Source organism: Peromyscus californicus, unplaced genomic scaffold, assembly GCF_007827085.1.
Source record: "Peromyscus californicus insignis strain IS unplaced genomic scaffold, ASM782708v3 Scaffold_10__1_contigs__length_136768540, whole genome shotgun sequence".
Classification (NCBI taxonomy): domain Eukaryota; kingdom Metazoa; phylum Chordata; class Mammalia; order Rodentia; family Cricetidae; genus Peromyscus; species Peromyscus californicus.
Window position 1 is genome coordinate 50403087 of NW_026294391.1, and position 22910 is coordinate 50425996.

At 47.6% G+C, this 22910-nt stretch overlaps 1 protein-coding gene across 1 annotated transcript; it reads left to right on the forward strand.

Moving 5' to 3' along the window:
* Positions 1–3730: 3730 nt before the first annotated feature.
* Positions 3731–6130, forward strand: LOC128116692 (transcription factor SPT20 homolog). Its single transcript, XM_052748204.1, has one exon. It carries the CDS (start codon positions 3731–3733, stop codon positions 6128–6130), a length of 2400 nt encoding a protein of 799 aa, XP_052604164.1.
* The last annotated feature ends 16780 nt before the right edge of the window (positions 6131–22910 follow it).

The following is a 22910-nucleotide window of genomic DNA, read 5'->3' on the forward strand; positions in this document are numbered from 1 at the left end:
GGCCAGCCAGGACTGCACAGTGAGTCCCTGCCTCACAAAACAAAACAAAACAAATGAACAGGAAGCATTTATTACAAATCTGTGTACCTCTGGGGCTTCACAAACCTATCTTGGATTCTTGTCATTATAGGTAATCACTGTGAATATTGGTGTCGTTGCTGTATGTAAATCTAAACATTGGAGAATCTTCTAAATGGCTGTCAAAAGAAGACTGGAAAATTTCAATGCAACAAAAGGACTGGAAAATATTCTATAAATAGTCCAAGAAATTCATCATCAAAAAAAGAAAAGAAAAGAAAAGCTGGGGCTGGAGAGATGGCTTAGTGATTAAGAGCCCTGGCTGCTCTTCCAGAGGATCTGGGTTCAATTCCCAGCACCCACATGGCAGCTCACATCTGTCTGTAACTCCAGTTCCAGGGGACCTGACACCCTCACACAGACATACGTGCAGACAAAACACCAATGCACATACAATTTTTAAAAAAATGTAAAAAGTCAAAAAACGGTGAGAGGGGCACCAGCACATTTGACGAATTTCTAAAAACCGCCAATTCAGGGCTGGAGAGACGGCACAGTGGAAAAGAGCACTTGCTTCCCTTCTAGAGGAGTAGAGTTCCGGTCCTAGCACCATGTCAGGAGACTCACAGCTGCCTGTAACTCCAGCTCCAAAGCATCGGATCCCCCTCTATCCTCCGAAGGCATGTGTTTGTATGTGTGAATGAACAAATAATAAAGTAAATCTGTTTTTAAAGAGAATAGGGTTGGAGTGATGGCTCAGAAGTTACGAGCACTGCTTGCTCTTCCGGAGGACCTGGGTTCCATTACCAGCACCCACATGACCACTCACAACCCTCTGGAACTCCACTCCCACGGGGATCTGATGCTTTCTTCTGGCCTCTGAGGGTACTGCACCTGCGTCGTACAAAAACAAACACGTGGGCAAAACACCAGTACAAAAATTAATAATAAAAAGCAAAGAAAAATTAGAAACACATAGGGAAATAAAAGGTAAGTAGTTGTGAAAAAGAACGTTATGTTACTCGCCGGGTGGTGGTTGGTGGCGCACCCCTTTAATCCCAGCACTCGGGAGGCTGAGACAGGCGGATCTCTGTGAGTTCGAGGCCAGCCTGGTTTACAGAGTGAGTTCCAGGACAGCCAGGGCTACACAGAGAAACCCTGTCTCGAAAAACAAACAAAAACAAAAAAAACAAACAAAAAAAAAACAGGGAAAAAAAAAGGAAGAATGCCCTGTTATGTGTCTAACTATATGAAAACCTGGCGCAGGCAGTACCTAGACAATAGGAAGAAGCCTTGTGATACGCCAAGCATACAGTGTCTCCATATGTATAAGGGTAAGCTACCAAAGTGGACTCTCTTGGGTGTGCCAATTAGTGATGGGTACCAGGAACAGCCTAAACACTGGAGACAAGAGATTCCGAATACAGATTTTTTTTTATTTTATTTTATTTATTTATTTATTATTTTTTTTTTTTTTTGGTTTTTCGAGACAGGATTTCTCTGTGTAGCTTTGCGCCTTTTCCTGGAACTCGCTCTGTAGACCAGACTGGCCTCGAACTCACAGAGATCCACCTGGCTCTGCCTCCCGAGTGCTGGGATTAAAGGTGTGCGCCACCACCACCCGGCTTTCAGATTTTTTTTTTAACAGACACAGTCTCACTGAGTGGTGTTATTGGCACATGCCTTTAGTCCCTGTACTCCAGAGGTAGATACAGGTGGATCTCTGAGTTCCAGGCCAGCCTGAACTACAGAATGAGTTCCAAGACAGCCAGAGTTACACAGAGAAACCCCGTCTCAAAAAGAAGGAGGAGAGAAAAGAGAAAAAAGAAAAGACACAATCTCACTATATAGCCCCGGCTGGCTTCAACTGGCTATATAGGCCAGGCTGGCCTCACACTGGCTATGTCAGCCAGATTGGCCCCGAACTCCCAGAGTTCTACCTGCCTCTGCCTCCCCTAGATCAGTTTTTGAAGGACCCACCCAGACAAATAAAATGGTGCATGATGACTCTGCAGGCTGAACTCCGGTGTAAAATGGTGGATACTGAAACTACGTAACAAAAAATTTGCTACTTGCTCAGGCTTCTGCATGCGTGTCTTTCAAGTTAGGTAGACAGCAGGAGACCGCCCCCAAAATCTTCCCGCCTCTCCAGCGGAAGTGGGGTGTCCCCTGGAAAGGAAGTTTGAAAAGGGACCCTCCTCCCCCAGAAGGCTTTATAAGGAGCGTGAGCCTCGAGCAAGCGGCGCACGAAGACGACACGGACAACGCCGATGATGACGACGACGACGTGCAAGAGCAAGGCAGCCCCTCAGCCCTGCACGTCCACTTCCAGCACAGGGCGCACCAGGCCGACACACCAGCAGTGAGCTCCAAAGGTATGGGTGTCTTTAAAAGTCGGCCATTTGGGGTTTTTAAAAGCCGACCGTTAGGGTGTTTGTTTTTAAAAGTCGGGCCAGGCCGTTTGGGTGTTTTTAAAAGTCGGGCCGTTTGGGTGTTTTTAAAAGCCGACCGTTTGGGTGTTTTTAAAAGCCGGGGGCCGTTAGGGTGTTTTTAAAAGCCGGGGACCATTTGAGCCGGGCGGTGGGTGTGCGCGACTTTAACCCCAGCACTCGGGAGGCGGAGGCAGGTGGATGTCTGTGAGCCAGCCTGGGCTACAGAGCGAGTTCCAGGCCCTATGGGTGCTTTTATTTATTTATTTATTTATTTATTTATTTATTTACTTACTTACTTACTTACTTACTTATTTACTTATTTATTTATTTTTATTTTTTATGTTTTTTATGCTTTTAAAAATCGGGCGGTACGGGTGCTTTTAAAAGTCAGGCAGTAAGGGTGCTATTAAAAGCTGGGCCAGCCGGGCGGTGGTGGCGCACGCCTTTAATCCCAGCACTCGGGAGGCAGAGGCAGGCGGATCTCTGTGAGTTCGAGGCCAGCCTGGTCTACAGAGTGAGTCCCAGGAAAAGGCGCAAAGCTACTCAGAGAAACCCTGTCTCGAAAAACCAAAAAAATAATAATAATAAAAAATAAAAATAAAAAAAAAAGCTGGGCCATATGGGTGCTTTTTTTTTATTTATTTTTTATGTTTTTTATGAGTGCTTTTAAAAGTCGGGCGGTACGGGTGCTTTTAAAAATCGGGCCGTAGCCGGGCGGTGGTGGCGCACGCCTTTAATCCCAGCACTTGGGAGGCAGAGCCAGGCGGATCTCTATGGGTGCTTTTAAAAGCCAGGAGGTATGGGTGCTATTAAAAGCCGGGCGGTGGTGGCACAAGCTGTAATCCCAGCACTCGGGAGGCAGAGCCAGGCGAATCTCTGTGAGTTCGAGGCCAGCCTGGTTTACAGCGCGAGATCCAGGAAAGGTGCAAAGCTACACAGAGAAACCCTGTCTCAAAATATCAAAAAGAAAAAAAAAAAACTTTGAAAATTTTAATGTAGCTCTTGGTTCCTTTGGCTTGTCTTTGCTGTTACGTCGGAATCTCATGGTGCAACCCAGACTGGCTTTGCCGGTGCCTAAGCGCCCAGAATACAATGCAGGAATTGGGGGCGACCGTCTCACCAGCGGGAAGCGGGTTTCTTGGGGTCCTTATTAAATTCAGGCCCGTATGCTCCTAAACAGAGTTGTAGAGTTTTGCAGGACAGTTAATAGAACTGTCATGATTTCTACCTCTCCACCAACATGTTTTGTTTTTCTTTAAGGGCTCCGGTTTTCTTTTACAATGGAACAAACTTTACAGGAAGCTTTGGAGTGGGCAGATATTATTGAGACTGTCCAGCAGCAGCCCCCTCCAGCGAGACCCGCATCTAATGGGGAAAAATCTCTTCAGGAAAAACTGTATGACATTTATGTTGAGGAATGTGAAAAAGAGCCTGAGGCAGAGGGCCTTCGGAGCAATGTCAACTTGCTAGAGAAGCTGATGAAGAGAGAAGCGTTGCCATGTTTAGTGGTCAACCTGTACCCCGAAAATCAGGGCTATTCTCTCATGCTCAAGGACAAAAGTGGGTCATTTTCAGAGACCTTTCAGTTGCCTTATGAAGTAGAGAAACTGCTTGAATATTTGGATGCTGAAGTGTTACCTTCTTTTCTGATTGATGTCCTGGAAAAGTCTCCTGTGAATGTTTTTCACCATGGGTGTGTCATAGCAGAAATCCGAGACTTCAGGCAGTGCGGTAGCATCTACCCTCCTGAGGAGCCTGGTCCAGAGCCTGCTGCGTCGTCTACTGTGCCCTCTCTTGCTTACCAAACTCGGCATATTCTCTTACGGCCAACCATGCAGACTCTAGTGAGTGACGTAGAGTCCATAACAAATGATAACCGTCAGTGGACCCAGGAAGAAAAACTTGAGCTTGAGAGCCAACTGCTCTTAGCTACAGCAGAGCCACTGTGTCTGGATCCCTCTGTTGCTGTCTCCTGCACGACCAACAGACTGCTGATTAATGAGCAGAAGATGAACACTGACCCCATGAAACAAAGCTTCAAGAGGCATGCGTCCCCCTTTCTGGATCAACAGGAGGTACCATCTGGATGTACATGTCCCCCTGACCTCACAACAATGACTCCTTTCCAAAAACAGGCAAAAATAATTCCAGATGACCCATCTGACCTGGAGATTGATGGAGCAGACACCTGGAAGCCGACATTCTGTGAACTGACTGTGCCTTCAGAGATGGATATGCAGACATATGTTGATGAGATGCCATCTCTGCCCTTTGATGAGGCAGAACCAACTGTCTCAGCAGCTTCTGAGGTAAAATATGATTGTATGTTTGATTATGAGGATGATGATCTGCTATGGGATATGAATCCAAGTATCATGACATCCCTTAATGATCCACTTTTCTCTGATGACATATTTCTCCCTCCAGAGGACAGAAGTGATAGCCACATGTATCTCCCTCCCATGCCCCTGGGTGACAATTCAGATGATTTCATGGCTGGGGTAAACACTGAGCCTAGGAAAACATTGGATGTGTGCCAAGAGCCTGTCCAGAGCAAAGCCAGCTGTCCAGGCATGATGCCACAGGGATCTGGTAGCTCAGTCTGTCTTCCTCAGCCCTCCCCGGGGGAGAAGCCCACAACCAGTTTAGTGCCATCCTCAGTCTTAGAGAAGGAAAGTGGAACTCCTCTACCAGTTCCACTTGCCCCCATCACAGCACAGGGCTCCTCAGCTGTCAGCTCCAGCAGACCACAGTCTAGCCGAGACACACCCCCTGCTCCGAAGGCATCCACTGTGGCAGCCACTGTGGTTCAGCAGACCACCGTAGGAGGGAACAGAGTTAGAACCCTTCCTCCGCCTGTCCAAGCCAATGCTAAGTCATCAGAAAACAAGCCAAAGATCCAGCCCCCCACCAGCACCACTGGTGTGAATGTGATCCATGTGGTAAGGTCTTTGTCAAACCTTTCCAGTTTGGTGGGTAGTTCAACCAAGGCCCTAGGCCGCCCCACCAGTGCCCCAGCTGCTGAGGGAAACACTCAAACTAGCCTACCGACCAGAGAGCAGCTCCCTGGGCCATCACAGCGTCCTGTGAAACCCCCGATGCAGCTCATTATAAATAATACAGCAAATCCCTTAACTGTAAAGCTTCCCCCTGGCTCTGTCATTTTGCGCCCAGAGTCTCAGAAGCCATCCCAGGGACAGGTACGGCAGCCACAGCAGAGGAAGCCACAGCAGATATACGTTTTGATTCCAAAACAGCATCAGCCACCCAGGGCCCCTGTCCCCCCACAGCCACAGCCAATGCCACCAGCTTCCTCCCAAGGGTCTAACCAACAGCCGTTGTCCTTGCCAGCTCAGCAAACCAGTCACCTTAACATTGAGCAAACTGGTCGCCCTAACACTGGGGGGACCAGAGTGATTCAACAGACCCATACATCTGTGGTATGTCAGGTGGGCTCCACCCAGCAGGGTCACAGGCAGAATATTCGTTCCCAGAGCTTCCAGCTCTCTGCTACTGTGGTACATCAGGGGCAGACTCAGACCCAGAATGTGCAGCTGAGAATCATACCACGCATAGTGAGTGTGTCCAGAGCAGCCCCTCAGACCTCTGAGTGTGGGCGTGCAGCTGGTGAACCCAGTGAGAAAGGACCAGGAGAGCCACCAACCTCCCCAAGGTCCTAAGTCTACTTCTCTTTAAAATATACCAGCATGGAGCTAAATCATTTCTCAGTTTTTATTTCGTTGTTGGTGTTTGGAACGTACCAACAGACGTTTTATGTTTGAAATGCAAAAATAAAAAGCTCAATGCCCAAGTTTTACATAGGAACAGGGAAGGGATGTGAAAAACCGAGGCTGTTTTGCGTTTTGCTTTTGATGAAGTCATGTTTATTGCAGTGTCCCAGTGTGAATCCACAGCCAAATTTTGTTGGCTTCAGTAATTCCAGATTGTCATCTAGAGAAACATTAAAATCGCAGTACCATGGGGCTGGACAAATGGTTCAACGGTTAAGAGCACTTGCTGCCCTTTCAAGGACTGGAGTTTGGTTTCCAGCACCCATTTCAAGCAGCTTACAGCTGTCTATACCTCCAGCTCCAGAAAGTCTGACACTCTTCTGGCCTCTTCAGGGATAGACTTGCATGTGTTCCTCCCACACAAATATAAATAAAGTAGGAGCTGGGGTGACACTTAGTGGTTAAGGACATTTGTCACTTTTGCAGAGGAACCTAGTTCAGTACCCAGCACCCACATGGTGGCTCACAAACAGCTGTAACTCCAGTTCCAGGGGACCTGACACCCTCTTCTGACCTGCATGGGCACCAGGTACCCCCATGGTGCACATACATATATATACGTGCAGGCAAAACTCCCAAGCACATAAAAATAAACTTAATGTCTTTTTTATTGCAGTAATACACTTTTTTTTTTTTTTTTGGTTTTTCGAGACAGGGTTTCCCTGTGTAGCTTTGCGCCTTTCCTGGAACTCACTTGGTAGCCCAGGCTGACCTCGAACTCACAGAGATCCACCTGGCTCTGCCTCCCGAGTGCTGGGATTAAAGGCGTGCGCCACCACTGCCCGGCACTGCAGTAATACACTTTTAAGTTAACAGTTTACCAAGTAATTGAGAGGCTTATTTGTAAATGGTGATTAAAAACAAACACACATTTTAGTGTTTTAACAATTTTAAGGACACAGCTCAGTATTAGTACAATCCCAATGTTGTGCAACATAGTTCTAGAACTTGATTTTTTCAGGATTGAAAATGTACTGTTAAGTATCAAATCATCCATTTCCTGTCCCCACCCCTGGCTGCCACCCTTTACTACGGTTCCAGGAGTCTGAGTGCTCCCAGTACCTCACATGCGTGGAAACATGAGGTGGCTATTATATCAGGCAGCCTTTTCACTTGGCATGATGTCCTCAAGGTTCGTGCATGTTGTGCCTTGTGACAGAAGGTCGGTGCTTTGTAAAAAATCATTTCCCTGTGTTAAATACATAAGGAATTGACTTGTGAACCAGAGAAATGTCTTTCAGGGGAATTTAGTTTAAAAGGCCTGTGTGCAGCGTGTGAAATGCAATCGCTGCAAGTACACTGTGAAAAACTAATACCAAAGGAGACCAGAGCAGAGGAAGGTGGTCATACTGAAATTGAGTATCCCCTGGACACGCACCCCTGTGCGAGGGAGTCGGTAGCAGATTTGTTTAGGACCGGCCCAGCCCTTGGAAGGTTTCCCTGCACTCGGTGCTCAGGCAGACCCCAGCTCTCCTCCAGACCCTGCCACTGGCCTTAAAGAGGCAATCTGGGATGGCTTGCTGTGGCTCTCCCTTTACATGTTTTAGAACGTTCTAGGTTACTTGGACGAAGGAAATAAGCACTTGGAAACTCAGGTTTCTGGTCTGCTTCTGCAGCGCCCACAGCCTTCTGAGGCTGCTAGGTGAGATGCCCTCCTCCTCTGCCCTTCCCCTGACTCTGTTTATTCCTCATCAGTTGTTCAACACCCTCTGCCAGATCACCCCACTCCAGTTTTCCTTGTTTCAATGGACTGAACTGTTCTGTCCTTTTTTTCTTTATTCCCTTAGAGAGTCGAGGTGTGTTGGGCTGGAGAGATGGCTCAGCCGGTAAAGGCTAGGCTCACAACCAGAATATGAGAGAGTCGAGGTGTGATGAGTTCTGTAACAAACGTTTACCTGTGCCAAGGTAACACTGACGGTCCCATAAATACCTTAGCACTTATGACGGTGGCGGTGCTGTGCGGCCAGCCCCTCTGTCTGTTTCCAAGACATGCTCAGCACTTCCAAAGAAGTCCTGGACCTATTAAGCACTGCGGAGGAAAGCATCCTCCCCCTGTCCTCCCTCAGCCACTGGCAACCACCAGTTTGCTCTGTGGCCCTATGGATTTAATAGTTGTCGGGGTTGGTATTAGGTGAATTCTACAGTGTTTTGTACAACTTTGTACATTTTGTGTCTACATTTTTGCCTGGCACGTGTTTGATGTTTATTCATCTTGTACTATGTACCAGCACTTGGAGCCTGATCTGTTTATCTGTGTTTGGGCTGTTTCCACCCTTTGGCTACTGTGGGTAGTGGTGCTGCCCACATTCATGTACAGGTGTCATTTTACTGGTCATGTTTTGTTCTTTAGTAACTCTTAAGGATAATCTGCCTACATGACATTTGCCTTTGTAAGTGCACATGTATGTTTATTTGCCTTTTGCCCTAAGAAGTGGAAACTCGGCCTGTCGGTTCTGAAGGGACAGTGACCGTGATGTCACCGGCATAAACCTATACCGAGGTCCTGCTGGTGCTCTTCAACAAAGATTTGGCCTCCTTCAAGCCAGCTGGTCCCCTCGGCCACCAGAGGGACAGAGAGCTGACTGGAGCATCCTGGACATCGCTGGGAGTGGAGCCTGCACTTGGAAGAAGTGAACTGGTCCAGTGAGCAGTTGCAAAGAACTCAAGCTCAGCCTTCAGAGCCAAGCAGATCTCAGCGTGCGGCCGGATTTCCTGTCCTTCCTCCCTTTGCTCTGTAACTGGTCCATTCAGGTACAATAAACAGAATGTTTTGTTTGAGAGATGTGCCCTTTCTTTTCAGACAGGCAAGTAAATTCATCTTTGTTTCCAATTACCAGTTAGTGGCATCTGTTTATTTCCCTCCAGTGATCCCCATTGTGGTGACAGTTTGTCTCTCTCCAAGGTCCTATTCCCGTATTTCTTACCTCCCAACTGACAGCAATATAGTTATTTGTTTTTGCTGAATGAAGCTGACATCACTGGAATGTTACCAGGTCACCCTGTTGGTTAGAGAAAGATGAGTCTTACCAGTAATGGACAAAATGGCCTTTGCAGTCCTTTTTTTTTTTTTTACATTATAATATAGTTAAATCATTTCCTCCTTCCCTTTCCTCCCTTCAAAGCTTCCCATATACCCCTCTCTGCTCTCTTTCAAATTCATGGCCTCTTTTTTCATTAATTGTAATTACATACATGTATATGCATGTATATTCTTAAATACGTAAATACAAACTGCTCAGTCTATATAATGTATAACATTGCTTACACGTATGTTTTCATGGCTGACCCTTTGCTAATGGATAACCAATTAGTGTTTTCTTTCCTGGGAAGACTGTTCCCCCCCACTTCAGCATTCCTTAGTTGCCTGTAGTTCTTTGTGTATGGTTGAGACCTTATGTGTTAATAGTGGGGGCGGGGGGGTAGTACATTTTCTATTTGCGTGTGTGTGTGTTCACATGTATATGTGTGTGCGCACGTGTGTGTGTGTGTGTGTGTGTGTGTGTGTATGTACCAGCCACAGTGAACAGGGGGCAGTCTGAGGACAGCATATGGGAGTCAGTTCTCTCCCTCCCCTGGTGTGTTCCCAGGACCAAACTCAGATCATCAGCTTTGGCAGCAAGTACCTTCCCTGCTGAGCTACTTCACCAGTCCCATGGTGGTGTTTTAAATAAATACTTAAATATTTACCTGTTCGGTAAAACTGAATGCAACAATCCTCCATATCAAGGATGTCCGTATATCACCTGAAAGAAACTACTCAGCTGCTTGAAACACCTAGGCCATAAAATATAGGATGCATCCACCCCTTTGCCCATTCTCAGTATGTGGAAGGCACAGTTCTGTTTAACGTGTTTTCATCTCATCCTTGCAAGAACCCCGTAAAATTAAGAGGAAGCAAGGTGGCAGCCCAAATCATGTGCTCAGGGTTACCCAGCTAAGAAGAGCCAGAGCCCAGATTTGGACTCAAGCCTCCTGGGCCACATTGCGTTCTTTCCCCACCATTCTCCCCACTGCTTCACTGACGGCAAGTCCGGCCCCTTGGGCAGGTGGGGAGATTCACACAGCAAAGATACGGCCAGAAGTGGTTTGTTTGTTCGTCTCAACACTGCTCCACAAAACAGAACAAAACAGGAAGGGTCTAAGATCTTTATCCTGCTTCTAAGACAAGGTGGCCTGCTGTTGTTTCGTGGATGCTGGAAGAAGACACAAGAGTATCGGGTCAAGACAGGGCTTTATTATTTACAGCGTGGCAAGCAGCATGAGATGTGGGTTTACACTGATCCTTGCTTCCTAAAGCCCCTGAAGGCAGCAGGAATGTGAGCCCAGGTAAACGCTGCACATGCAGTGGGTGTGTGTCACAGCTGAGGAACCCAAGCACAGGAAGTAGCAGTATTTTAATTATTTTTTAGATGGATTTATTTTACATGTTTGAGCATTTACCTGAATGTGTATCTGCGCCACATGTGTGCCTGCAGAGGTCAGAAGGTGGCATCTGATCCCCTGAAACTAAAGTTACATGGATGGTTGTGAGCCACTCTGTGGATGCTTGGAACTGAACCCCAGGCCCTCTTCAAAAGCAAAAACATCTCTTAACCACTGGGCCATCTCCCTAGTGCCAGGAAATAGCAGTGTTTTAGAAGAGGCTGCAAAATGGCCTAACCCTGCTCTTGAAGGAGATATTTTAGCCCTGAGCTCCATAAGGTCATAGTACCTCTGTCTGCTAAGGCTTTCCACTATACAAACTTCTGGAAAAGTAGGTTTAGGGACCTGGAGATAGCTCTGTACCGGGACCTCCTTCAGGCCTCCTCTGTCACCAGGCGTGCATATTTCTGGGGGATGTCTTTCTGTACGCTGTGAATATATGATGTTCCCATTGGTTAATAAATAAGCTGCTTTGGCTTATGGCAAGGCAGCTTAGAGTCATGCGGGAAATCCAAGGAGAAAGACAAAAAGAAAAAAGGCAGAGGCCAGAGAGACATGAGCTGGCTGCTCAAGAAGCAACATGTAATGGGATGCAGGTAAAGCCACAGAACACGTGACGATACATAGATTAATAGTAATGGGTTAATTTAAGATATAAGAGCTAGCCAGCAAGAGGCCTGCCATAGGCCATACAGTTTGTCAATAATATTAAGCCTCTGAATGATTAATTTATAAGTGGCTGAGGGGCCGTGGGGCTGGGCAGGACCGGAGAAACCTTCCAGCTACATTCATATGGTGTACATTCATACATGATGCAGACAAACATTCATGTACAGGAAACAAAAGTCATTTTTTTTTAGGCTGGAGAAATGGTTCAGTGGTTTAAGAGCCCTGCTGCTCTGGCAGAAGACCCGAGTTTGGTTTCCAGCACCTTGGCTGGACAGCTCACATCTGCCTATAACTCCAGCTCCACAGGATCCTCTTTTGGACTCTGTGGTCACCCCAGGCACACACACACACACACACACACACACACACACACACACACACACACACAAACACCTCGGGAATATTAAAATGTAATTTTAAAAAAGAATGATGGAAGGCCTGGGGATATAGCTCAGTGGTAGAGCACTTCCCTAACTTGTGGGAAGCCCTGAGGAAGCTCCCCAGCGCTAAAATAAAAGCAGCCAAACACCACCATGACGGAAGGAGGGGCACGAGAGATAGTAGCTCACTCGGTAAAGGGCTTGCCTCGCAAACATGAGGACCTGAGTTCAATCCCTAGCACCCACATAAAAAGACAGATGACAACAAGAGGTTGCTGATGCACACGTGTAATCCCAGCATTGGGGAGGTAAAGACAGGAACATCCCTGCCTGGGGCTCCTTGGCCGGCCAGCCTAGCCTATTTGGAAAGCTCTGGGCCAGCGAGAGACCCTGTCAAAAAGTGAGGGGGATGGGTCTAGAATTGTGATTCTCAACATGTGGGTCGCGACCCCCTTGGCAAACTTCTGGCTCCAAAAAATATATTATGATTCATCATAGTAGCAAAATTACAGTTATGGAGTAGCAACGAAAATAACTTCATGGTTGCGGATCACCACAACGTGAGGAGCTGTATTAAAGGGTCGCAGCATTAGGAAGGTTGAGAACCGCTGACACAGAGGAATGGCAAAGTTGTCCCCTGGCCTCTACATGTGTATGTGCACACTGGAGCACACACACACACACACACACACACACACACACACACACACACACACACACACACACACACCAACACACACGTAAAACAATGACAGAAGGAACCAAGGTGGGTGGCACAGGTCTATAATCCCAGCGTTGGAGGCAGGAGGATCAGGAGGTCAAGGCCAGTCTGGTCTACATGCAATCTTGCCTTAAAAAATTAAAAGATAAAAAGCACAATGAAAGAGCGCGTGCCTAGCACACATGATGTTTTGACTCCCCAGTAGCTTAAAAGACTGACAGAGGCGCAGTTTAAGGAAAGAAGGGATTCTGTCTTTAATAACATGGCCGCTAAGCATATAGAGAGTATAAAAAAGGAAATCTAGGATCTAGTCTTTGAGGATTTACAGGTTGGGAAGAATGTACGCTGGGAAAGACGACTGAGAAAGAGTGACAAATAGAAGGGTGGGGGAGGGGTGGGAGGCTGGAGAGATAGTTCCCGGGTCAAAACGCTTCCTTGCAAACCTGAAGACCGCAGTTCAAAGGATCCACAGAACCCATGTACATACGGGGCGGGCGTCGCAGCCTGCTTAAAATTCCTGCAAAAACAAACTCGCCAGAGGAAGCTGGCGAGCCATATGGAAGAGCTCTGGGTTTGATTGAGAGACCCTGCCTGGATGAATGAGGTGAGAAAATGACCGAGAAGGATACCCAATCTCAACCTCGGGTCTCCACATGCACGTGTGCACATGTGCATGCACGAACACGCATATACACGTGCACACCACACACAAGTGAAAAATGTAAAAAGGAGATCGGGAAATGGTAATAAAATTCCCGTGTCCCCGAAAGCAACTCCCCCCACCCCCGCCCCCGCACGCGCGCGCCCTGCCGCCCCATCTACAGGTAAAAATAAGCTGAGCAACAGAACTCATACTGAGTTTCCAATCAGACCCAGCTCTGGTCAAAAAGGACAGACCCTGGGTGATGGTTCCCTTGCCAGTCGGGGGTTTTGCTGCAGTGCGCTTTTGCTATTCTCCAACATCTGCAATTTGCAACAGATTGTAAATGAGATGCACAGGGCTGAATGGGGTTCTTTCATCTAAATGGGAATTTTGTAGGTTTGGAGTGTGGTTAAGAAAAGAACAGCTGCCCAATGTATGGGTGACATTGTGAAACACACCAGAATGTGGAAATAAGAAGAGGGTGCCTATTATTTCCCATTAAGAGATCCATTTAACATTCTCAGGCTTAAGATATCCACCTATGTTAAGAAAATGCAAGCCGGATGGGCAGTGGTGGCGCACGCCTTTAATCCTGGCACTCATGAGGCAGAGCCAGGCGGATCTCTGTGAGTTCGAGGCCAGCCTGGTCTACAGAGCGAGTTCCAGGACAGGCACCAAAACGACACGGAGAAACCCTGTCTCAAAAAAACAAAAACAAAAAAGAGAGAGAGAGAAAGAAAGAAAATGCAATGTTTCCTACCCAATACAAATCCCCCTTTCTCTTCTATGTATGGCCCAATCAAGAATCTGTACTTACTGTAAAATTGTAGTAATAATTTTGGAGAGTTCCCCTAATATCTGTAGGAATTACAATTGTTTAATATTGGCAAATGCGGGTCTCTGGTCTGTGCCTTGAAACGTGCAAAACTTTATTTTCCAGTCATGGTATCTCTCACATTCAGTGTGTTTTGTCGTGACACTCTCACTTTGCATATTGACTTTTCCCTCACCCCCAACACACACACACACACACACACACACACACACACACACACACACACACACACACACACAAACACAAACACCTTGTTTTCTGAAACTCAGTAAATTATGAAAGAAAAATAACACACCTAACAAAGTACATGGTAATCAAGATGTCTCCTAAGTTTCTATCCCTCCCTAGTCAAGGTTTGCCTGATGTTTTTAATTAGAGGGTAGAGGGAAATTGGGACCGGAGGGTAAAATGCAGCTATCCTTGAAATGGAGCAAGAAGAAAGGTAAAGGGTAGTTGATGTCCCAGCCACCTCTTCTCTGGTTGATTGCAATTTTTTTGGAGGGAGGTTTGGGTTTTGGTTTGGGGTTTGGGGTTTTTTTTTGAGACAGGGTTTCTCTGTGTAGTCCTGGCTGCCCTGGAACTCACTCTGTTGACCAGGCTGGCCTAGAACTCACTGAGATCCGCCTGCCTCTGCCTAGGATCCACCTACCTCTGCCTGTGTGCTGGGATCAAAGGGGTGTGCCACCACCTCCTAGCTGATTGTGCTTTTTTCACTGAGTAAAATATTTGAAAATAGCTAACAGCATTCATCTCATTCAGGAATTCTTGGGGGGGGGTATTTGTTTGTTTGTTTTTACTCTTTTGCTTTTTATGGGGGTTCTACCACCCAGCTCCCAAATAAATCACACATGGAGGCTTATTATTACTTATAAATGTCTGGCCTTAGCTTGGCTTGTTTCTAGTCAGCTTTTCTTTTTCTTTTTCTTTCTTTTTTTTTTTTTTTTTTTGGCTTTTTGAGACATGGTTTCTCTGTGTAGTTTTGTGCCTTTCCTGAAACTCGCTTTGGAGACCAGGCTGGCCTCGAACTCACAGAGATCCGCCTGCCTCTGCCTCCCAAGTACTGGGACTAAAGGCGTGTGCCATCACCGCCCGGCGGCCAGCTTTTCTTAAATTATCCTGTATACCTTTTGCCTCTGTGCTTTTTCCTTCCTTTTCTTACTTCTGTAACCTTACTTTCACTCTTACTCCGTGGTTGGCTGTGTGGCTGTGTGGCTGGCCCCTTCTTTTCTCACTCCTTGATCTCTCTTGCTTCTTCCTGCCTCTAATGTTCTTCTCCTTCTATTTATTCTCTCTGCCTGCCAGCCCTGCCTATTTCTCTCTCCTGCCTTGAATTGGCCATTCAACTCTTCATTAGCCCATCAGGTGTTTAGACAGGCACAATAACACAACTTCACAGAGTTAAACAAATGCAACATAAAAGAATGCAACACATCTTTGCATCATTAAACAAATATTCCACAGCATAAACAAATGTAACACATCTTAAATTAATATTGCACAACAATTCTCCTGGAAAAAATTAATACAACCCAAATCTAGCACTATGCTACCCAGTGTAGTCCTAGGACAATCTGTATTGCCTTCTCTGAGAGCTCAGAGGAGGTGTTGGTTAACTAGCCCCATAATTGTGAACATGGGAGAGGGACAGCTGTTTCATTGCTCATCTGACATGTGACTAAATGGGCAGTGGAGAGATACCCCCCGGTGCCCATCAATGCCTGAGGAAAGTGAAAGAGCTGGCCCTGATGTCCTAAGAGTAGGAGAGCTGGTCCTGCCCCCATCAGCTGCAGAACTCCCGAGAGTGGCCCCTGCACCAGGCCTGGGCAACACAGTGGAGCTGACCCTGAAGGTGTAGGAGAGCTGACCCTGAGACATGAAAGCAGGAGAACTGGCCCCGCCCCTTGCTCAGAGCTGCAAGGGGTGGACTAGCCAGGACAATGCAGAAGAGCTCACGCTGGCAGTGAGGACAGGGGAGAGCTGGAGGACTGACCAACCCTGCAACTACCCCGGCCCAGAACCAGGGTTATGTGTTGGCCCACCCCAAAATCCACCCCATCTGTGATCTGCTGGAGCACGTGAAGGGACCAGTCCTACACACTCAGAGCTACAGGATTTCCACACCACAGGGCAACAGCAGGATAACCAAGAGGAGTGAGGGCCCAGTATCAATAGTGTGGCCCTCAGCTTGAATAGTGTGGCAGAAACCAGAGGCCTTGAACCAGACCAATGACTCTGCAGTGAACACTTGCAAGGAAAGATACATGGATAAAAGGGTTTACTGTGTGACTCACTGGGTCACACTGCAGCTTCCATGATGAGACTGATTTTTCCTTCTCTCTCTTTTTTTTTCTCTTAAATTTTATTTTATTTTATTTTGGGGGAGAGGTTGCAAGGGCAGAGTGTGGATATGAAGGGACAGGGAAATGAATGGGATGGAGATGCATGATGTGAAAGACACAGAGAATAAATAAAAAGGAGGAGAAAAAGAAAAAAGTAACTTCAGAACTAGAAAGAAAGAAAGAAGAAAGAAAGAAAGAAAGAAAGAAAGAAAGAAAGAAAGAAAGAAAGAAAGAAAGAAAGAAAGAAATGCAGGCTCTGAGAGGCTAGAGAGATGGTTCAACGGTTAAGAGTTCCAGGACAGCCAGGACTACACACAGAGAAACCCAGTCTCGGGGTGGCGGAGGAGAAAGAAAGAAATTCATAGTCATTCTTGGCTTTATAGTGAGTTCAAGACTACCTGTCTGGGGGGGGAGTAAAGAAAGGAGAGAGGGAAAGAGAAATACAGACTTGCAGGCTACACCCCAATACCCCAGAACCTCTGAGTCAGAATGAGCATTTTGACAAGGCTCCTACATGGAGTCTGAGAAGTACTGTTATGGAAAATCTGGTAAGTGATAAAGGTGGGCAGAACTCAGCCGAACTCGGTCTGGGGATTCTAGCCCCACCTGCCACAGGACTCCAGCACTACCTCCACACCACCAGGAGCCCACAATGGTGCCAGACAGTTGGGCACTATAATGATCTCTCTGAGATGAGGAAGCATGGCCCCGTCCCCCATCTTGGCGAACTGAGTGGGACGAGGAGACCCACACACCGGCCTGGGGCTGTCCACCCTGGGTTCTGAGGAGAAAACAAGGGCCCATCTGACACCTTGCAGTACCAGCCGGAGGGGCACTATTAGAGTGAGCAGAGGTATGGTGTGGTATGGGAGAAAGAGAGACAGAATGGTTCATGTCCTGTGGATAGATGCGTATCTGAAGAGGTGAGAGAGGAAGGGAGCAGGCTGAGGTGAGGGGCTTCATTGCCACTCAGGGCCAAGGTGATATCTAGACCTGGGCTGCTGCTGGGACCCACATCTGGGTTCCTGGCTTAACACAGCCGTGGTCTCTGTTGATGTCCCTGGCCCCTTGTACCACCAAAAGCTGAGAGGACAGGACTATACAGTTGTTGGCCCTGACCCCACTGGCTGCAATATTAAGGAGAATTGGTCTCACCCCTCACTGGCTCAAGTGCTCAGGAGAGAGGGTCCTACACCTTACCTGGACAGCACAATAGAGCTGACCCTGTGCTCAGGGGGATGGGAGAGATGGTCCTGAGGGTGTGGAAATGGGAGAGCAGATTGAGCCCCACTCATATCCCATGTGGCATAAATAAGGGAAAGATGTCCTCCTCCACTCCCCCCTCGCCACCTGCAGCAGGTGGGGCACCTGACCCAACCCCTTGCCAGCTGCAGCACTCAGAACAGGCCACGTGCCTCACCCGGACAGCACAGTAGAGCTGATCCTGTCTGTAGGTGTGGGCAGGAGAACAGCCCTGACATCATGAGAAGGACATAGTTGGTACTGTTGTGCCCAGAGTCTGGACCCCCGAAGACCAAATCCAATGCAAAAGCAAAGAGTCTTGATTGTTGTGAGTTAACCCGGGCCTCTCTATCCATCTGATGCAGCAGCAGAGCAGGAGAGGCCCTGAGTAGCAATGGGGCAGGGTTTTTATAGGGTAAAGCAAGTCGGGGGGGGGGGGGGGTCTTGGGGTCTACAGACTACATAGGAACAGACTCAGGATTGGTTTATGCGAGTGGCAATCATGTTAGTAATTTTTACTTGGCTAGCATTAGTTGGAGGTTTATTAGGACTAGTTATCCATTTTGGGAGCAAGCCTGGACAAGTCCCAGGCTTTGTCCTTGAGCTGCTGTGGAGGCTGGCTGACTTAGCACATACTGACTGTGGGGGCCGACTCAGTGGCCCAGGCTTGGTGTGTCCTATCTCCCTGTCCCTGCTGACAGGGACATCAGTGATATTGTCTTTTGTTCACAGCCCTCCCAGAAACTGCTTGCTCAAGTCTCAGGAAACTGAAATTGAGACCTGATCTCTGAGAGAAGACTGAGCAGTCTGTTATGGTGTCTGCTCGGTCCTGGCAGGTACCACCTCCCTTGTCTGCAGTGAAGTGGTGGGGAGGGGGGAAAGATGCCCTCCCCCTTGCCCATAATGCCTCCAGTTGGCAAGGGAGCTGACCCTGCACTTCATCTGGGCAGCACAGCAGAGCTGACCCTGTTGACAAGGGCACAGGTGAGCTAACCCCGAGAACATGAGTGTCGATGACCTGGTCTCACCCCTCATCTGCCATATGGTGGCATGGGCTGGGGAGAGATGCCCCCCCACCAGCCCATCAACACCTAAGGTAGATGGGATAGCTGACCCTAAGGTAACAAGAGTGGGAAAACTGTCCCTGCCCCCCCACACACACACCACAGACTGCAACACTCGGGACAGCAGGCCCTGCACCTCGCCAGGGCAGCATAATAGAGCCAACCCTGTTAGCAGACGTGTGGGTGAGCCAGCCCAGAAGTTGTGAGCATGGGAGAGCTGTCCCATTACTCATCTCTGTTGGGGAAAGATGCCCTCCACAACCCACCCATCAATGCCTAAGGCAGGTGGGAGAGCTAGCCCTGAGGTCACAAGAGAGAAAGTAGGCCCTGTAGATTGCCTGGGCAACACAATAGAGCTAACCTTGTTGGCGGTGAGGGTGAGCCAGTCCCGAAGTAATGAGCAAGGGGGAGCTGTCCCCGTTACTCATCTGACATGTGGCTGCATGGGTGGAAGAGAGATCCCTCCCCCCACCCCCTGCCCATCATTGCCTGAGACTGGTGGAGGAGCTGGCCCTGGAGTCCTAAGAACAGCAGAGCTGTCCTTGCCCTTCACTAGCTGCAGCACTCAGGAGAGTGGCCCCTGCACCACGCCTGGGCAGCACAGTAGAGCTGGCCCTGAAGGTGTAGGTCGGGGAGAGCCAACCCTGATGGCATGAAAGCAGGAGAGCTGGCCCCGCCCCTAGCTCATCCCTGCAAGGGTGAACTAGCCAGGACAATGCTGGAGAGCTCACCCTGGTGGTGAGGACAGGAGAGAACTGGCGGGCTGACCAATCCTGCAGCTACCCAGGCCCAGAACCAGGGTTAGGAATTGGCCTGCCCCAACATCCACCCCATCTGTGATCTGCTGGAACACGTGAAAGGGTCTGACCCGCAGACCCAAAGCTGCAGGATCTCCACAACCCAGGGCAACAACAGAATATCCAAGAGGAGTCTCAGTGAGGGCCCAGCATTGATGGTACAGTAGAAGCCAGAGGTCTCGAACCAGAACAATGACTCTTTGCAGTGAAAACTTGCAAGTAAAGATATATGGACAAGGGGTTTACTGCATGACTCACTGTGTCACACCGCAGCTTCCATGATGGGGATTTTTTTTTTTTTTGCAATACAATTCAGTTCTACATATCACCCACGGATTCCCTTTTCTCACCCCTCCCGCCCCCCTCACCTCCCCCCCAGCCCGCCCCCCATTCCCATCTCCTGCAGGGCAAAGCCTTCCCCGCGGACTGAGATCAACCTGGTAGACTCAGTCCAGTCCTCTCCTCCCAGGCCGAGCCAAGTGACCCTGCATAGGTCCCAGGTTTCAAACAGCCAACTCATGCAATGAGCACAAGATCTGGTCCCACTGCCTGGATGCCTCCCAAACAGATCAAGCCAATCAACTGTCTCACCCATTCGGAGGGCCTGATCCAGTTGGGGGCCCCTCAGCCATTGGTTCATAGTTCATGTGTTTCCATTCATTTGGCTATTTGTCCCTGTGCTTTATCCAACCGTGATCTCAACAATTCTCGCTCATATAAACCCTCCTCATTCTCGCTAATTGGACTCCCAGAGCTCCACCCGGGGCCTAGCCGTGGATCTCTGCGTCCAGATCCCTCAGTCTTTGGATGGGGTTTATTTTTCCTTTTTTTTCTTTTTCCTCTTAAATTTTGTTTTATTGGGGGAGGGGGCTGTTGCAGGGGCAGAGGATGGATGCAAAGGGAAATGAATGGGATCAAGATACATGATGTGACAGACACATTGGCTAAATAAAAGGAAAGTTTAAAAGGTGTGCTAAAGAACAGAGAGTCCCATGGCAGCTGCGGTAGGATGCAGTGTGGTCCTCCGCAGCTTTACGGGGTTCTCCCACAGGCCTGGTCCCAGCTGAAATCTGGACATTACCACACTGCTCCAGATGAGAGCCAGTAGCTACTGTGGGGTTTTTCACATTTAAGTTAAGTTACTTAGGGGCTGAGACTATAACTCAGTAGTAGGGCACTTGCCTACCCATACACAAAACAGTGGGTACATGCCAGCAAAACCTGCAGTCAGAGCTTGTGTCTCTTTCTCTTCAGCCAGCCTGTGCTGTGTCTCATCTGTGTACTCTTCGGGGCCTCTCCTAAAAAGGATTGACACTGATTCCCAATATCTGGAACACCAATCTCCAATACTAAAAAATACAATTTTTAATTAAATCAAAATTTCAGTTATACTAGTGACACTTCAGTGCTCAGGAGCCTCACCCTGCTAACGGCTCTTTTTAATAGCACAACTATGGAATATCTCTGTCAACACGGGAAGCTCTATATGACCCACTTGTCCTGTGAATTCTCAGTCTTGGCTATACACTGGAGTCGACCACCCATTGTTAGTTTGTTGAAGTGATTTTAGGACAGAATACTTCCTGTTGTAGGCCTTACCATGTAGACATGTGGCCCTCACTAGAAACCTGGCTCAATGTTTCTAATAAGAACATCATTAGAAAAACCAAGACCTTGGTGATTTTTGTTAATGTATTTGTTTATTATCTATTTATTTCAATACTGGGGATCTTTCTTTCTTTCTTTTTTTTTTTTTTTTTAGAAACAAGATCCCACTATGTACTCAAGCTGGACTTGAACCCTTGATCCTCCTGCTAGTGCTACAGATGTGCATCTCACCATGACCAGCTCTCAGTTCAGATCTTAATCCTAATAAAACCTTGAATATTTTGGGTTCAGTCACCTTGGTCATGGTATCTCTTCACAGCAAGAGAACAGTAACTAAGATATCAATTGAATGTGCTAAAAGCAGCTTTGGGTTGCAGATTTGACATAAGACAAGTCATGGACGTGATACTTGGCTAATAAAAACATCACAGAAGAACACTAAGAAAGCTATAGATAAATCTCAGGGATGCAAGCAAGCACTTGTCTCACGTGCACAAGGCCCTAGGTTCAATCCCTACAGCCACAGAAAGAAGAAAGAAAAAGCACACTAAGAAAGACTTCAAAAGCTTCTATACAGCTATTGTGTTATTTCTCCAATAATATTTTTCCCAGAAAATATTTTCCTTGCATATATGCCCAGAAAACCTAATTTTACACAGGCTACCTAACCTTGCTCTTCAATGTGCTTACAAGTACCAGAAAATTGTATCTCTCCAGATTGGCCCCATTCCCAGCAGAATACACGGAAATCTAATTTCCACATGCCTGCCATCTGGCTCCATGGGGGGTCTGTTTTGTCCCACATGTTTTTTGTACATGTAATACATCTTCAGTCTTGGCTCCTTGCATGACAGTGGTGCTCCAGCCACCCAAATTGCAATAGCAATGTTCTTTGTTGCTTCTGACTCACCAACATCCCTCCATTTGAGACCCTGAGAGTCTCCAATAGTCACCCAACTAGGTTACCCCCATAGACTAGCTTTTTTGTGTGTGTTTTGTTTTTTTGTTTTTTGGGTTTTTTTTCCCCCGAGACAGGGTTTCTCTGTGTAGTTTTGATGCCTGTCCTGGATCTTGCTCTGTAGACCAGGCTGGCCTCAAACTTACAGAGATCCACCTGGCTCTGCCTCCCGAGTGCTGGCATTGAAGGTGTGTGCCACCGCCACCCACCTTTTTAGGATTTATTTTATTTACTATGTACAGTGTTCTGCCTGCATGTATGCCTGTAAACCAGAAGAGGACACCAGATCTCATTACAGATGGTTGTGAGCCACCATATGATTGCTGGGAATTGAACTCAGGACCTCTGGAAGTAACCGCTGAGCCATCTCTCCAGCCCCCATAGACTAGCTCTTTAGGGAGAGTAGTATGGTCAGACATTATCATCTGTTATCTCCTTGTTCCAGATCCAATCCCTGAAATCTCAGCTCCACTTAACATTGAAGCACATGTCATGAGAACCATCTTCCCTCCAGCCAAGCATTCCCTGGCCAAGGTGTGCACTTGAACCCCTTTCCATTTGGGATTAGTAATTCCCAGTGAGGCCGAGAGCCAGAATAGTGAGACCACGACTGACCACTGGCTAGCCATCATCCTTTCTAGGGCTGGGACTAAGAGGAAGGCAGGCGAGATACTCACTCTCGAGGTTATGCAAGTATAGGTGTAAATCCTTTTATACATCCCATTATTATTATTATTATTGGGTTATTTGAGGCGGGGTTTGACTATGTAGCCCTGGCTGGCCTGGAAATCACTGTGTAGACCAGGCTGGTCTCCAATACACAAAAATCTGTCTGCTTCTGCCTTCTGGGTGCTAGGATTAAAGATGTGAGCCACAAAACTTGCCTTTCTTTTTCTTTTATTTTTTTAGTTTGCATTCATCATAGATACTTTTGCCCAAACATTTTTTCAAAATATTGCTGACTGTTGATGATATTTTGCTTTTAAGGGTT